Source organism: Gekko japonicus, unplaced genomic scaffold, assembly GCF_001447785.1.
Source record: "Gekko japonicus isolate JY-2015 unplaced genomic scaffold, Gekko_japonicus_V1.1 scaffold1791, whole genome shotgun sequence".
Lineage (NCBI taxonomy): Eukaryota > Metazoa > Chordata > Lepidosauria > Squamata > Gekkonidae > Gekko > Gekko japonicus.
The window spans coordinates 53,777-71,989 of NW_015161456.1; the positions used below are offsets into that span (position 1 = coordinate 53,777).

At 46.9% G+C, this 18,213-nt stretch overlaps 1 protein-coding gene across 1 annotated transcript in view; it reads left to right on the forward strand.

Annotated features, from left to right (window-relative positions):
- Nucleotides 1–1,477: 1,477 nt before the first annotated feature.
- The window catches only part of LOC107125643 (kalirin), a gene marked incomplete at both ends in the record, with an annotated part of 264,080 nt that continues 247,344 nt past the window's right edge, over nucleotides 1,478–18,213 (forward strand). The window contains 2 exons of the mRNA XM_015429084.1: nucleotides 1,478–1,670; nucleotides 8,047–8,559. Of these exons, the coding sequence (XP_015284570.1) occupies nucleotides 1,478–1,670; nucleotides 8,047–8,559 (706 nt within the window). The remainder of the gene's footprint in view (nucleotides 1,671–8,046; nucleotides 8,560–18,213) is intronic.

The following is an 18,213-nucleotide window of genomic DNA, read 5'->3' on the forward strand; positions in this document are numbered from 1 at the left end:
GGGTTTAACCCCTTCCAGGGCTGCAGAGGAATGCAAACTGTGTCCTCTGTCCGGTCCCCTCCAGGAGGAGCTTCAGCCGGGCCGCCCTCCCGCCACGCCCCCCTGCACCTCCCCCTCTGCCGCCCGGTGCAGAGAGTTCCTCTCAAGCAGGCCGAGCCAGGAGGGGGGGGTGCAAAAAAGAGGAGGGGGCTGTGTTGTTTGTTTTTAAACGAAGTGTGCACATGCGCCGTTGAGTGCTTGTGCGCATCCCGTGGAGACTTGGGGAAAAAAACCTTTTAGCGACGGGACATGGGCGGGCGCTGGATGCTACGACCTACCACCGGAAACGCGATCAGGCGCCCGCCCTTGCCCCGCGGTTTCCGGAAACTAGTACCTTGGAGGTACTAGTTTTTTACCCCGCATCTTCGGCAGGAAGCCTCAGGTTCGCCACGGGAGCGCTACATTTCCCAGATGTGGCGCTGCGATCGCGCCCGGAAAATCCGCCTATCTTCCGTCTCTGTAGCGTGGCTAATGCTCCGTGTGACCGCAGCCTATGTTAAATATGATTCTTCTCCCAGCCAGTACTTTGCCTGCACAGAATGATTATAGATCGAAGTTGTGTGAGTACCTATTGGCTAATGCCAGTGACATCGCTGATGGTGAACAACACTTTCTCTTGCTTTATTTATGACAGTTGGAAGCTGCATTTAATTTTTATTTTATTTCACTTTCCTGTTAGAGACTGAGTGATTCCCACTATGCTGCCCATCTGTGCTTTGATAGCCAGTGTATTATGATTCGATTGTTATACTAAGACTACATAGTCCCAGTTTCAAATCTGCTATGAAATTCACTAGGCATCCTTGAGCCAGTGACTAGTCCAGCGTAGCCTACCTTGCTGGATTGTTGTGAGTATAAAAAGTGAGAGATAACATGGTATTTTGTAAATTTAATTCTTTTTAAAAAAGAAAACAAGATTTAGATAATATACATAATACAATGGAAGAAAAAAAGATGAGGAAGAGAGACATAAAAAAATACCCCTGGTCTGATCCTATCTCTGTGCTTATAGCTCCAAAACATTGTAAAGCGTGACATTTCAGTATTCTTTTTAGCTAGCTTTATTTGTGAATGTCCTTCCACTGTGGAAACATATTTAGGTTCAAATTCTACTTCAATCAGCAATTCATTGGGTCACCTTGGTCAAACCATGTCAACCTACATTTCTTATTGGGAATAATAATGAACTGTATCACACAGTGTTGTTTTGAAGATATAAAAAAGTCTTAGTGGTAATAGCTGAGCAAGGGCACAAGTTGCTTGGATAAACAGAAGGATTCACTTCAGCGAAGATGCTTAAGAGGAGTGTAACATGACCTTCTGCATAGATGAAAGCCAGAAGAGACGTGGTTTGAGTTTGCTGGCAGTTTCATCTTTATGTGAGTCCTGCCCTTTAATTCTGAAGGCGTATTATTTACCCCGTGTTTTATCCCAACAGCGAAGATGTCTGCAAACGAGGGTTCACCGTCATCATTGATATGAGGGGCTCAAAATGGGACCTGATCAAGCCCCTCCTGAAGACCCTTCAGGAAGCCTTCCCTGCAGAAATTCATGTTGCCCTGATAATCAAGCCCGATAACTTCTGGCAGAAGCAGAAGACAAATTTTGGAAGTTCAAAATTTATCTTTGAGGTAAGATTGAAAGCCTTCGGTAATTTGCAAGACACATTAATTTCAGACGGCCATCATCTACACCCAAACAGAAATGTAGTAAAAAATGACACATGATCTGTATCACTTGAGCACACATGTTACGTTACTCTTGGCTGTGCTGATGTGCATTGATGGTGTAACCGCTATACAGCCTTGACAAATATATATGTGGACATTTACTCAGCTAAAGTCAACTGAAAGTCTGTCTTAGAAATCTGTCTTATATAGCTTCAGTGAAAAAGCCACTGATAGCTGCCTGGGTCAACTTGAAAACAAGATACTGCCCTCAAGCTCAGAGGGATGGAAGTTCATAGCTCCTAAAGGGGGGGGGGGAAATCTGCCTTTCAGTTGGTTTTTTTGACACTAGAATAACCCCAGCTAATGCCAGGTTTACATATGTATTTTCCCTTGAGAGTGCAGCCAGTCGCAAGCTGTTGGTAAGCGAAAAAGAACAAGGCTGACACTTGATTGACTAACGTGGATTCCAGGAGCTTGCTGTCAACAAGAGAGACAACCCGAGAAGCCTCTGTGTCATTAATTCAGAAGTGCTTTTGCAAATTATTTTTCTTTTCTCCTGGAAAGATTGAATGAGCAAGCCATCATTTTGATTGGTTGCTTCCGAAACGGGGAGAACTATGACAGCTGATAGGCTGTTGCCTTGCCTTCGCGTATCCTTTCTCCCTTCCTGATGAAGTCTGATAATGTATTCCTATTCATCTCAAATTCTCCAGGGGGAGCCTATCTGAATAATAAATGTATCTGTAGAATGCTTTAAATAAAAAAGGCCTCCCGTCATGTCATCATGCTGAAAAGTCCAACTGTGACAGGGGAGGATATTTTTGAAGTGGGTTTTTAGAAAAAGAGGGAGGAATCTTCAGCCTGCACTGACGTGTCCTATGCTAAACTTAATCAGCATCTGAAAACTGCAAAGGGCCACTGTCTAAGTTGTCAGGCTCACAAGTCTACTGTACTGTCATTATATGCTTCTAAGCCCATTGACTTCGATTCTGCTTTGGGTTGCACTTTGACTGTAGCGTTGTGTGCCATTGGCTCAGTCATTCTAAACACAGGCTGCGGGCACACGGGCAGGAAAATGCGGGGGGGGGGCATGGCTGTTTGCCCCGGGGCTAAAAAATGTGCGGTTGCGTGAGCAGACCTACCGTGGAGGTCCCGTGGCAGGGGGGAGGTGCCGATCACTCCACAGTCCTGCAGTGCGGCAAAGAAACGGGGCGCGGGGCGAACGGGGTTGTTGTTTTTTTTAACTCAAATGTGCGCATGCTCCCTTGGGTGCTTGTGCGCATCCATGGAGACTTTGGGGGGAAAAAACCCTTTTTGCGAGGGGACATGGGCGGGCGCCGGAACTACCACCGGAAACGTGATCAAACGCCCGCCCTTGCCCCGCGGTTTCAGGAAACTAGTACATCCGAGGTACTAGTTTTTTACCCCACATCTTACGCGGGAAGCCTCTGGTTCCCCACGGGAGCTCGACGCTTCCCAGATGTGGCGGTGAGATCGCGCCCGGAAAATCCGCCTATCTTCCGTCCTTCTAGCGTGCCTAATGCTCCGTGTGACCGCAGCCACAATTTAGTGAAACATTACCTTATGTACATACTAAGGAGTCCAATGCCCTGCACCAGTTATTGCAGGAGATAGCCCCACCGATGCCCCCTTCAAGCTCTTTGTATTGGCTGGGGGGGGGGGAAATGTGATCCCATTTGATAAATCAAAGAGTGATCTTAATATCTTGGAGAATTGTTCAATGTTATCCTTTCTATGTCCAATGATGACGACGACACATGATACAGTGCGTTTCACTAAATCTTAGAAGGCGGGGAGGGAGAACAGGGAGGCAGAAGTACCATCTCAGTGGTAGGCACACCTCTTTCATAATATCTAGTTCCAGCCTGAGATAGAAAGACACAATGTATTTCGCTGCACCTGTTTGGAACCTCGAAGCAAGCTCAGGATTCCAAACTGTAATGCCACTCCGTTGTTTGATGTTGCATGAACAAGCTTGAACAGGGCAAGTGCGAAACAAAGGCCTCTTCTCTGTTGATTGCCTATAATTTATACTTAAAAGAAGTGAAAAATGAAAAGAAAAAGAACATTGAGGAACAGTCACACTACTGATAGAGCCTTCCAAGGTCAGTGTTGGTAGGAATAGGTGAAGAATAGCGAAAAGTAGCACCTGTGTTTGGAAGACCTGTTTTGTCTAAGAAGCAGTGCAAAGAAAAGTCACCAAATTGTGCTGTGAGATGCAGGGCTATTTTTGGGCAGGAACGCACAGGAACGGAGTTCCGGATGGCTCCCGAGTTGGCCACGGCCAGCAGGATCTCATTAGCATAATAGGCCACACCCAACAGCAGAGACTCATTAGGATTGGCTACATTAGGGGTGTATGGCCTAACATGCAAAGGAGTTTCTGCTACAAAAAAAGCCCTGGGTTTTGACAACAAACAAGTAAACAGAATAAGAAGCAAAAGGTCGGTGTGGTTGGATGTCGACACTTCTGGTAACATGGGGGTGCGGCCTAATATGCTAATGAGCTGTGCTTTCAGGGGTGTGGCCTAATATGCCAATGAGTTCCTGTTGTTGGGTGTGGCCTATTATGCTAATGAGTTCCTGCTGGGCTTTTTCTACAAAAAAAGCCTTGGTGAGATGTATGAACAAGCCTTTATCTTCATGTGTATTGAAGAGGGTGAATTATCACTCATTACTAGGATTTTAAAAGAGCTGCGGTGGCTCAAGTGGTTAAGATGGTGAACTGCAGGCTGTGGAAGGTCAGTAGTTCAGCAGTTCGAGAACCGGGTGCCGCATGATGGAGTGAGCTCCCATCTCTAGTTCCAGCTCCTGCCAACCTAGCAGTTCGAAAGCAAGAAATTGCAAGTAGATAAATAGGTACCACTTCGGTGGGAAGGTAACAGTGTTCCGTGCGCCTTGGTGTCTAGTCATGCTGGCCACATGACCACGGAAACGTCTTCGGACAGCGCTGTCTCTTCGGCTTTGAAACGGAGATGAGCACCGCAACCCTAGAGTCGGATTCGACTGGCTTTCGAGCAAAGGAACCTTTACCTTTTACTAGGATTTTGCATTTTCCTCATTATTAATTCTGAGCTGCCTTTCACAGAGGGAAGCAAATGTATATGCAGTTCATTAATATATGCACGTATATTTTTATCTATGAGTTCAAAAAAGTTTGGAATGGTATCACTTAGTAAGTGGCCCCTTGAGCAGAGTCGTGGCAAATTGTAGTTCAAATACTTGCTTAGCCATAATTTACTGGGTGGCCTTGTATACCAAGTTCCCTCTCTTGGAGCCTCAAGCTCTGTACCTTTAAAAAAGAAGCAAGCAATAATGACAAATTTCCCAGGGATGCTGAGAGGTCAAACTCAATACTAGTCACAAAGCATGGTGAACATTTTTTTTAAAGTGCACTGTTGTATATATCCCCCTTGTTGGCTGTTAGGTGGCTCTTTCAGTCTATGGCAAGTTCTTATATAAATACTTCAGTGACATTTAATTTGTACATTAATTTGGCTTAAGTGTAGTTAAGAAAGCGGAAAAATAGAAGCCACTCGGAAGGCTCTGACCTACCTGTGGCAAAAGCCAACTGGAGTAATCTAAAAGAAAATAAAGAGCAGAGTGATGTGTATTTTGGCAGGGCGCAGCACCTGCTTCCAGTCGCATGCCTGAAACCTGTATAATGGCTTTATAATGCAAATAGCAGAATCCAGTGTAATATCACGTATCCACTTAGGAGAGCATTCAAGCCAGAATAGCTAAAGGCTGCAGGGAAGAGTTACATTTAAGGTGATACAGAATACACACTTCAATTTAATGTGATGTGCCACGGAAACGTTATTTCTCTCCTTCCCCCACCCCCGCCACCCCTGCACACACAATACATGTTTAATGGCCAGTTTAGCTTCAAATGTGCCTGTGATTCAAGAAAGCTTCTCTCTGGAAAGAGTTATCAAATGAAAGCAAAAAATTCTTAAGCCTTGTTCAGTGAATGAGTAGTAAATGTGGTCTCCAGTGGTCTCTAAAAGGGTTCTTTCAGTGAAAGACATAAGCTTAAAAAGCAAGCCATTTATAGCATCCTTCTTATAAAAACTTGATATGTGGTACCACTGGGTGGAGTGTTGATGTTGGATATGAGAAGTGTGGCTTCAGGTTCCAGCTCAGTGCACTGGTTTGACTGATGTAACTTCTCACATTTGAAAAGCATTTCTCTAACAACAACACCCCCCCCCAAGACAAACAAACAAAAAAATACTCTGGTGCATGCTAAAAGTGCTGGGAGCTCTACCCAAATGAATCAGGTACCACATTGTGCAGAATTTGGTGCATTCTGCCCTGTGTGTGTAACTAATCTAATCAACAATTTATTTTTTAAAAAATTATATCCTCTCTTTATGCCCTGTGGGGCATTTACCCATATGGCCCCACTCACAAATGAGATCCAGACAGACTCCGCAGAGGAGTGTTTTGTGCATTATACTTGTGATGAGTAGCACTGAACCAGAGCTCATTCCCCAGCCAGACATTCCCTGATTTATCCAACTAAAAATGAAAATTAACACATATCTATTGGATAGAACCAGGGCTCTAGTCGGGGGGGAGCTCTCAGGTACGGAGCTCCAGAAGAGAACCTCTAGGGGGCGGGGCGGTCACGTGGTGAAGCCCCGCCCCTTCTTTACCCCGCCCTCTGCTTCGATCCTCATTCCGTTTGGGAATGAGGATGAAGCAGGAGGGTAAGTAGCCGGGCCTTCTGACACACTTCCGGTGATGTCAGGGGGTGTGGCCTTCTGTCACTTCCGGTGATGTCAGGGGGCGTGGCATATGCAAATAAGTTATGCTAATGAGTTATGCTAATGAGCTCCGGCAGCTCTTTTTCTACAACAAGACCCCTGGATAGAACTATTGTGAACAGTATTGTAATCCTGCCTGTGTGCTGAAGAACTGGGGGAGGGAGCGATGGGATTATTCATACAAACAGTCTGTGCATGTGAAGAGGAAGAGGAAGAGATTGGATTTATACCCCGCCCTTCACTACCCAAAGGTGTCTCAGAGCGGCTTACAAACTCCTTTCCCTTCCCCTCCCCACAACAGACACCCTGTGAGGTAGGTGGGGCTGAGAGAGCTCTTGACAGAAACGGCTCTTTTTCAAGAACAGCTCATTATCAGAACTACGGCTTGCCCAAGGTCATCCAGCCAGGTGCAAGTGGAGGAGTGGGGAATCAAACCCGGCTCTCCCAGATTAGAGTCCGCGCACTTCACCACTACACCCAACTGGCTCCCACCTACTGATAACCGGCCATACCCAGTTACATCAATGGGCCGGATTCTCCCGACGGCAGGCATGACAACTGATTTTATATGTTTTAATGTGTTTTAAATTTTATTGTATTTATTAAAATGTTGTAACCCACCCTGAGCCCTACAGGATGGGCGGGATATAGATGCAGAAATAATTTTTTTTTAAAAAATTAAAAAATAAATAAATAAAAGTCAGTGGCTGTGAATCTTGTTAAAAGACTGAGGGCTGTCCAGAGCAGGCCGGTAGAATGGGCATGCAGAGGAACAAAGCTCCCACCTAGTCAACACCGAAGTGGTGGTGGTGGTGGGATCAGAGCCCGAGGTCAGCTGATTTTTTTTGTTTTGGTACAACATGTGATGCTGCTGTCATTGCCATAAGTGGGAGAGGTCCCCCTCACTTATAGCAACTGCTGGGCAGAGGCCCTTACTTGCCGTTCATTTGTGTTGGAGCTCCCTCTTGCCAGCTCCTTGAAGGTGGCCATACTATCATCACAGCCAGGAGTGGAGGGGAAGAGGGAAAGGCTCTTGCCCCATCTGGCTGGCAGGGTTTTGCCACTTTATTGCCTCTCCCTCATACTGCATTGAGGTGCGGTGGCTCAAATGGTTAAGACGCTGGACTGCAGGCTGTGGAAGGTCGGTAGTTCAGCAGTTCGAGACCCGGGGGCCGCATGACTGAGTGAGCTCCCGTCTCTAGTTCCAGCTCCTGCCAACCTAGCAGTTCGAAAGCAAGAAATTGCAAGTAGATAAATAGGTACCACTTCGGTGGGAAGGTAACAGCGTTCTGTGCGCCTCGGTGTTTAGTCATGCCGGCCACATGACCACGGAAACGTCTTCGGACAGCGCTGGCTCTTCGGCTTTGAAACGGATATGAGCACCGCAACCCTAGAGTCGGACTCGACTGGCTTTCGAGCTAGGGAACCTTTACCTTTTCTTACATACTGCTTGATAATATTTAATGATAGTTAATGAATTATGTTATCTATTTTGTTCAATGGAAACTTGCCGTTTTTTAAAAAAATTACTTCTCTCTTTCCAGACAAGTATGGTCTCAGTTGAAGGCCTAGCGAAGCTGGTCGATCCCTCCCAGCTAACAGAGGAGTTTGAAGGATCCTTGGATTACAATCACGATGAATGGATAGAGTTGAGGGTCTCCTTGGAAGAGTTTTTCAATAGTGCCATCCATTTGTTGTCTAGGCTAGAGGACCTTCAGGAAATGTTGGCCAGGAAAGAATTTCCGGTGGACGTTGAAGGCTCAAGAAGACTGATAGATGAACACACACAGCTAAAGAAGAAAGTAATTAAAGCTCCAGTGGAAGAATTGGACCGTGAGGGTCAGAGGTTGTTACAGTGCATAAGGTGCAGTGATGGTTTTTCTGGGAGGAACTGCATTCCCGGCAGTGCGGACTTCCAAAGTCTTGTGCCAAAGATCACTAGTCTCTTGGACAAACTACATTCAACACGGCAACACTTGCATCAGATGTGGCATGTCCGCAAACTGAAACTGGACCAGTGCTTTCAACTTCGACTCTTTGAGCAAGATGCAGAAAAGGTGAACAATAGCCTTTTTTTTTTGGTTCGTGTAATTGCAATATATCGGGGCCATTCCAACATTGTAGCCAAATCAGTATGTTTCTGCAATTAGCAACATGAGGAATTAATCAGGGATATAAACCTCAGGTTGCTAGCAAATGTATTTTATGCAACTTGTAAAGTAAAATCACTGAACTAATTGTTGGAAGTAGCCAGCAGCATGAATGCCAAGAATAACTCACTGCTGGCTGTTCTGAGGGAAGTCGATCTGGTTTAAATATAGGCAAACTGATATGAGGCACCGAATAGTCAGCTTTGTTCATCTTGCGTCCACCAGGTTTTCTAGCAAAACTGGGTGATGTGTTCTTAAGGGCAATCTGAATCATGACAGTTTCCGCCTGGAGGGAGGTCTTAAGAATGGAAATTATGAATTTCTGGACAGGGAGCTCACATTTACATGTTGATTGAGCTGCAACGCTCAATGGGATGACTCTCCTCAGAGTTCATCAGATCCAACCCAGAGAAAACCAGCATGTCAGGGACAGGGTTTCTACCCAGCCTTCTCTCAGACGTGATCGTTTTCTGTGTGGAGGCAATATTTACATAAGAAGCCCAATAAAGAAGAAGAAGAGATTGGATTTATACCCCGCCCTTCACTACCCAAAGGAGTCTCAGAGCCGCTTACAAACTCCTTTTCCCTTCCCCTCCCCACAACAGACACCCTGTGAGGTAGGTGGGGCTGAGAGAGCTCTGACAGAAACTTCTCTTTTTCAAGAACAGCTGTGCCAGAACTATGACGTGCCCAAGGTCATGCAGCAGGCTTCATGGAGAGGAGTGGGGAATCAAACCCAGTTCTCCAGATTAGAGTCCGCCATTCTTAACCACTGCACCACTCTGGCTGTCAGATCTTAGTATGACTCTTTAGCCATAACAGCAGATTTGCTTATATAGTCCTGGATCATTGTATACCCCCCCCCCCAAATGTATATACAGAGAATTTTATTGTTTGTATGTGTTTCAGATGGAGCTGCGGTGGCTCAAGTGGTTAAGACGCTGAACTGCAGGCTCTGGAAGGTCGGTAGTTCAGCAGTTCGAGACCCGGGTGCCGCATGACAGAGTGAGCTCCCGTCTCTAGTTCCAGCTCCTGCCAACTTAGCAGTTCGAAAGCAAGAAATTGCAAGTAGATAAATAGGGACCACTTCAGTGGGAAGGTAACAGTGTTCTGTGTGCCTTGGTGTTTAGTCATGCCGGCCACATGACCACGGAAACGTCTTCGGACAGCGCTGGCTCTTCGGCTTTGAATCGGAGATGAGCACTGCAACCCTAGAGTCGGATTCGACTGGCTTTCGAGCAAGGGAACCTTTACCTTTACCTATGTGTTTCAGGGCACTACTACTTTAAAATTTGCTTGGGTAGACATTCCAATTTTGGGACGTTTTTTCCTGTTGCTGCCATTTCCCAAGATGGCGGATATGGTTATTGTGATATTTTAAAGTAGGATGCTCATCTTGGTGTCAAATATGTTTTTGATGTCAATAAAGCCAAATAAACTATTATATTAGTTGTAGAGATGGCCATTTTCCCTGTAGCCTACATTTTGTATAGTAAATTACTTTTTTGTATTAGGAATGTAACTCTTTTTTAAGAATGAGCGTGTTTAACCAACATATAAGCATGATAAATATCAAACAAGAACTGTAATATTTTTAAATGTTATTTAAGGCAGCAGAATGAAGAATTTTCTGTACTTTTAGGAACTGTCATCTTAACAATACTTCTGCTGCTTTGTGTCCCAATATTACAAACATTAAAACATTACAGCTTGTCTGGATTTATCCTTCCCCCCCAAGTACTACAAATCTGAAAGAATAATACTTTTGTTTTTACAACCACAGGAGTAGTGGATTTGGTTTTATTGACCCCAAAAACATATGGTTTGACACCAATATGAGCATCCTACAAGAATCTATTTATTTATTTATTGTGTTTACTGTTTTTGCAACCAGAGAATGTGAAAAAAGATCCGCCATCTTGCAAAATGGCAGCTACAGGAAAAACTTGCAAGAAAAGGTTTGCCCCCAATGCTTGTGAAAGAGAACTGTCATTATCCAGTAGAGGTTGTAAGTTGCTGATGATGTGTTGAACTGTTTGTGAGCTGTATGATGTGTTGAGCTGTATGTGACCACTAGTGGTGTTCTGTTATTGTCTCTTTTGGGCCTCTCTTGCGTCAGGTTTTTTCTGGGTGCCATTCTGGCTTTGTTAATCTGTTTCCTGACTCCATCAGGTGGATATTTTAGTTCCAAAAAGGTGTGTTGTAGATCCCTCAGGTGAGAATCTCTGTATGTAGGATTGGAGCAGATGTGGCTATACCACAGTGCCACTGGACTCAAACTTTGTTCAAATACTATTAGGGTTATCAACCTCCACTGGGGACTTATTTTATTTTTATTTTTTTGCTGTCAAGTTGCAGCCAATGTATGGCACCCCTGTAGGGTTTTCAAGGCAAGAGAAGATGAGATCATTTGTCATTGCCTGCCTCTGCATAATGACCTTGGTATTCTTTGGTGGTCTCTCATCCAAGTACTGACCAGAGCTGAACCTGGTTAGCTTCTGAAATCTGATGAGATCCAGCTAGCCTGGGTGTCAGGGTCCTAGTCAGGTTACACAACACAGGGCTTCATAAGAAGATAACTGTTTATTGGTAAATCCAGTACTAGAGATACGTGTACAGCTTGTGTCAGGAATGGCTGCAAATAAGCCTCTGACTTATACTAGAACTAGAAATAATGCCCGTTGCGGAAGCCAATGGATACATCTCGCGCGGGCAGGCAAAGCAAGCAGGCAAAGCGAAAAAGCAGTTAACTTTCCCAGCTGAGAAAAGCTGCAGCTGTAGCATCTACAAGGTCAAGCATAAGATAGCAACAGTTGGTGAGCCAGGGAAAGCTGAGACAGAAAACGGGAGGGCACCCCTCCACGTTCCAGACTTGTGACAGGGCTACCTGACATCGGGCTATCTAGGTCAGGGCCTGCTAGGGACTGGAGTTCCGGAATTATCACTGACTACAGAGATCAGCTCCCCTGAAAGAAATGGCAGCTTCAGAGGATGGACTCTGTGGTATCACATCCCTGCTGAGCCCCCTCCTTCCCCCAGAGTCCACTGTCCTAGTGTTACCAACCCCCAGGTGGGGCCTGGTGACTGCTCAGAATTATAACTGATCTCCAGACTATGAGCTTGTTCCCTCTAGGGAAAAATCTCTGCTTTGGAGGGTGGACTCTGTGGCATTATATCTCACTGAGGTTTATTGCATCCCCCCAGGGCTAGTTTTGGGTAGGAACACACAGGGACGGAGTTCTGGCTGGCTGCCAAGTTGGCCACGCCCAGCAGGAACTCATTAGCATAATAGGCCACACCCAACAGCAGGAACTCATTAGGATTGGCTACATTAGGGGTGTGTGGCCTAACATGCAAAGGAGTTCCTGCTACAAAAAAGCTCTGGGTTTGGACAACAAAGAAGGTAAAGAGAATAAGAAGCAAAAGGTGGGTGTGGCTGGATGACCACACTTCTGGCAACATGGGGGTGTGGCCTAATATGCTAATGAGCTGTGCTGTCAGGGTGTGGCCTAACATGCTAATGAGTTTCTGCTGTTGGGTGTGGCCTACTATGCTAATGAGTTCCTGCTGGGCTTTTTCTACAAAAAGAGCCCTGCCCACACCCCATCTTTCCCAGGCTACACCCCCAAATATCCAGGAATTGCACAGCCCTAAATATCTGGGGATTTGTCAAGATGGAGCTGGCAACCGTGAATACTATACAGAAATTATCTATTAAAATAATCAAAACACAGAATTATACAAACAGATCAGAGCCCATGTCTGTAACCTTTCAGCTTTCTCTTAGGAATCTACACAACGAGGCTACAGTTTTCTTGTGGTTCAGGCCTTCAGAGTGTGTTTCATTTAGGTCAGCAGTGTGAGGAACATTGACTGAGCAAGAGGAGGCGGCTCATATATACAGCGCTGGCTTTAGCGAGGGTCTGGTTAAACAGAGCACGTTTGGCTCTTTTAGATAAAATCTCTGTCCTTTGCTGTCCACATTAATTCCTTAGCGGATAGAAAGACAGAAAACTATAAATCGTGATCAAGTGTCTGTTGGGTGGTGAGGAAAATAAGATTATTTAACCATTAATAAAAGTGAACACAGCATTGGTCTCTATCAGATATTGTGGTCACACAAGCCACAGGAACCATAGTTTCTAGGGTTGCCAAATGGATTTTGGCCGGGAGCGGGGGGCTCCCGGCCGGTGTCTAAATCGTGCGCGTGCGCCGCGTGTACATCACCCGGAAGCGACGTCGCGCGCTGGGGGAGGCGGGGCCACACCATTTGAGGGGAAAACAAAGAGTTTTCCCCTCAAATGGCGTGGCCCCGCCCCCAGCGTGCGACGTCACTTCCGGTGGTGCGCACGTGGGGGTGGGGTTTCCCCCGGGCCCCGATTCCGTGGGAGCGGGAATCGGGCCTTGAAAGCGGGGGGAAATCCGCCCCCCGGGGGGATTTGGGAACCCTAATAGTTTCTCAGAAAAAGACAAACTATTGAAGATATCTGAACAGTGCTAATGAGTCGTTTAATTTTTTTTATGGGGGGAAGGGTGTGGTGGATGTCTCATACTGTACTGGAATAAATACACTTAGGACAGAAAATATTTATCAGGCTACATAGTGTCTGCAGGCCTTCTGGAAATACTTTTCGGCTGGCGTCTGTCCTGTTTTTTCTTGGGGGAAGAATTTCTCAGTTATTCCATAGCAGTCCTAACCCATATCAATTTTAGTATCATTTTACATCTGGGAGAGCAAAGAGTAATCATTGGACAGAGAGCAACCAATTGGTATCTGCTGTTAATGTGACTAGTACTTAGCTTATGGTCTGGCCCACTGGACAGAAATTTCTTTTTTTACACTTGGAATAGATGTAAACAGAGGGCGACAATAAAAACCCAGGGAAACGTCCAGCCGTGGGAAATATACATAAACGCAGTTCCAAGTCATTTATAAAACCAGATGCAATAGAACAAAGTACAGTCTCATAACAAGCCTTATACTGAAAAACTTATAGGACGATCCTGTATAACCCAGCAGAAACCTGGCTACATGAGTCCAAGTTGAAAACTGGGAGTGGCTCAGGTCAAGAAACGACAGCATCCTTTGACCTTATGGCTTGCATAGGTGGCGGTAATCTATGAGGTTGCTTCAAGAAAGATCTAAGGGGACAGACCTTTAAAGGCAGATGCTTTTCTTCATCACGCATGTATAATAACTATAATTATAATAGGCATAATTACTACAACTCCAGTAAGCTTTGAAAGAGTCTCCAGAAACAGTACTTTGAAAGAGAGTCAAATATGGATAGATTGTGCCCAATAAAAAGTCCAAAGCGGGTGGGAGGGGGGAGGCCAAAGCAGGCATTAGAAGTCAGGCAAGGCTGTCCCCCCCCCCTCTACCCTCAGCAATGACTGGGACTGGCAACTAGAGGCTTAGTGGGATGTTATTTAAGAGGTGATATTATTTATGCCATAAAAAGCATCAGCTGCCCATTTCCACACATTAAAACTCTCTTAAAGGGAGAGGGCCTTTTCCTCCAGGCTTGTTAGCAGTGGCTTTCCAAATGTGCTAAATACTTACTCTTAATCACACTTCTGGCCCCTCCCTCACCCTGAAGGCTGTGCTGACTCAGGTTTCTCTTCCATTGGCAAGGGTTGCCAACCTCTAGGTGGGGCCTGGAGATCTCCAGATCTATAGATATGAGTCCCCCTGGAGAAAGTGGCAGCTTTGGGAGGTGCACTCTATGATATTATACCCACTGAGCTCCCTCCCCTCCCCAAACTCCACCCCCAGGCTCCACCCCCTGAAATCTCCAAGTATTTCCTAATCCAGAGTCGGAAACCTTGTTTCTAAAATCCGTGCAATTTTATGTAGTCCTTTAAGAGGTTTCCGGAGCTGCGGTGGCTCAAGGTCTGTGGAAGGTCAGTAGTTCAGCAGTTCGAGACCCGGGTGCCGCATGATGGAGTGAGCTCCCGTCTCCAGTTCCAGCTCCTGCCAACCTAGCAGTTCGAAAGCAAGAAATTGCAAGTAGATAAATAGGTACCACCTCGGTGGGAAGGTAACAGCATTCCATGTGCCTTGGTGTTTAGTCATGCCGGCCACATGACCACGGAAACGTCTTCGGACAGCGCTGGCTCTTCGGCTTTGAAATGGAGATGAGCACCACAACCCTAGAGTCAGACTCGACTGGCTTTCGAGCAAGGGAACGTTTACCTTTACTTAAGAGGTTTCCCCCCCTTAAAAGTCTCAGGTCCCAATCATACGCAGATTTTGCCACAAGATACTCACGAATGCCAGCCGGATTTTACGGGCGTGTTCACACGGACGCATCTGGCAAGCATCCTGCACCGTCCGGCAACTTGTAGCAGTCATCCGAAGAAGCGGAGTAAAAAACAACCAGGGAAAGTCCACTGTCAAACGAGGTTGCGACAGGCGGAGGATGGAGTTGCCAGTGTGATCATCCCAGTGCAGTCCAATTGCGTCACATATCCCTCGAGGAAGCACACCGAAAGAAGGCTGCAAGGGGAAAAAAATTAGCTTCTCCCACCGTTGCATCGGATCACGCAGGAGCGGGGCAAATTACCGCCGCAGAAATAGCCTCCCCCCCCCCTGTGTTTTCTAGCATGTGTGACCGGGACCTCATATTTCTAAGCAGTCATACGACACTTTCATCTGTGGTTCTCTTCTCAGATGCTACTTTACTATTTTGAGGAACAATTTTGAATGACACATTTCTGCTTCTGTATTATTGTCATTCTCCCACCTATTAGGTGTGAAGGAGTCGGAGGAAACCTTACTTCTGTTACTTGATGAAATTACTCTGTGTGTGTGTGTGAAGCTAAAAAGAATGTTTAACTAAATATATTACACTGGACACTGCCAGAGAACACAAGAGGCGTCACCCCAATCTCCATGGCCCTTGGAAGGCTGGCTCAGTGTGCACATGACCGCCCGCCACCGCCTTCTCGGCAGAGGAGTCCTCCCTCCAACCAAAGCCGGGCCAAGTGGCCCTGCCCCGGCCCGCTGGGGGCCCAACGCCTAAAGGCGGCTGCAGCTGGGGTGGCTGCAGCCAGAGCAGCAGACCTCTGCCAGTCATGCACAGACAGGTAGCTGCAGCCAAGAGGGCCGCCGCCGCCACCACCACTGTCATGGGATTAACTGACAGTGCCCTCTGGGCATCATCGCCATTGGAAGAGTCACGCTTGGCTGCTCCCTGGCATGCTAGTTTTAAACACAGGAGACTCCCCCCCCCAGTCAGGCTAGCCTGGGCATGTTCTGAGCCTCCCCACTTCCCAAAAGAAGCCCCGCCACCCACCCTGGAGACTCCTGTGTTTAAGACCAGTGCGCCAGGGAGCAGCAGCAGAGGGCAGCTGAGCATGACTCCTCCAGCAGCAGTGATGCCCGGAGGGCACCGCCAGATCATCCTGTGGTGGCGGCAGCAGCAGCAGCAGCTGCCCTCTTGGCCATGGCTGCCCATGTGCACGTGGCCAGCAGGGGTCCACCACTCCCAAGCTGCCGCCACCTTTATGTGTTGGGCCCCCAGTGGGCCGGGGCGAGGCTACTTGGCCCGGCCTTGGTCGGAGGGAGGACTCTTCTGGCAAGCAGGCAGTGGCGGGTGGCCGCGTGCGTGCTGAGCCAGCCTTCCGAGGGCCACGGAGATTGGGCCGGTGGTGACCTGACCGGGGGGGGGGGCGGGGAAAGCTTCGCGGGCTGCAAGTGCTACATGCGGCTCACGAGCCACAGTTTGGCCACCCCTGGTCTAAAGTAAAAGAGCAAGATTCAAATCCAAGAGCACTTTAAAGCCCAACAAGATTTCCGTGGTATAAACTTTAGACAGTCAAAGAGTCAAAGCTCTGAGAACAAGAGCTTTGACTCTCGAAAACTTATTCCCTGGAAATCATGTTATTCTTCACTGTGATTTGTGTGTGTGTATTCCCTTGTCAGTCAGAATTAAGATTTCCAACTCTAGGTTGGGAAATTCCTGGATATTTGGGGGTGGAGTGTAGGGAAGACAGAGGCTGGGGAGGGAGCTGAACAGGGATATGATGCTGTACAGCCCACCCTGTGAAACTGCCATTTTCTCCAGGGAAACTGGTCTCTGTAGCCTGGAGATCAATTGTACTTCTGGGTGGACTCCAGGTCCCACCTGGAGGATGGCAACCCTAGATATCAAAAGGAGCAAAGAGCCTCCTAAAAGGCAGGTGAGCTAGAAAGTTATTGGAGCCTATTAGGGTTGCCAGACCTGGCCTTGCAACCAGGAGGAGACCAGAGGGTGGAGAGGACATGGGGATCGCATTAATAATGGTGTGATGTCACTTCTGGGAAATCCTGGACACGATGTCAAGCCTCTCTAGGATCTCTAGGAATTCTGGCAGTTCCTAGAGAGGTGTGCTGTTACATCTGGATTTCCCTGGAAGTGACATCACACCATTGCTGACAGTGACTTTTAAAATCTTTTCTCTCTCTCTCCTGCCAGCTGCTGAAGTGCCAGTGGGCACAGGGCAACCCCAGAACCAGTACGGCTGGAAATATTATGAAGGGACTAAATCATAGGCTAACATGTTGTGCAAGGTAGCAGTGCTTCGAATGCAGGTTCTTTCTCTGCAAAGAGAACATCCCCGTTCGGATAGTGAGGGCTAGGTACACAATAATATATCTCTGCCTTAATCATTTCAAGTGTTGCTTCATTTCAGACTGCACTTTAAATTTCTGAAGTTGCACGCGCTGTAATAAAATAGCATTACAAAGCCGATGACATGATCCTTCTTGCTAATGGGAGGCAGTTTATTTTATTTCAGTCCATTAAGTGCAACAGTAATAAAAGTTCTGGAGCCAAGGGCAAATGAGAGAGTTTGTGTGAGAAAAAGAGGTTTTCCTGCAAATAGATCTTGGCTGGCTTTCTGGAAGCTTACCATAAAGGGCCCAATCCAAGTGTTGTACGACACATTACAGGGAGACACAGTCTCAAAAAGTGGAACGCCAAGGCAACTATGGAGAAAGATATATTTTTTGAATAATGATCCTTGTTTTGTGCAGCACTTGGATTGGGTCCTTTATAGTGAGCTGTCATAGGAGCTGGTCTAGCCTTCTGGAAGAGCAAGGGTTCAACAAGGCCTTCTTCCTAGGGTTGCCAGCCTCCAGGTGGGGCCTGGGGATCTCCCGCTTTTACAACTGATCTCCACCTGACAGAGATCACCTCCCCTGGAGAAAATGGCTGCTTTGGAGGGTAGACTCTATGGCACTGTACCCTGCTGAGGCCCCTCCCCTCCCCAAACCCCACCCTCTCCTGGACCCACCCCCCAAGGTCTCCAGGTATTTTCCCACCCAGACCTGGCAACCCTGCTTCTGCCACATAATTAGAATCAGAAAATTTCCCAGAAAAATTATCTGATGCCCTAAATGGAGCATCTGACAAAGGGAGTTTTGACTCTCAAAAGCTGATACCCCAATAGGGCTGCCAAGTGGGGGCGGGGGGCAGGTAAACCCCCGGTTCGGAGGCCCGATTTCCGCCGCCTTACTGCTCTATTAGAGGGGAAATGAGTTATGCTAATGCGTTATGCTAACGAGCGCCTGCACCT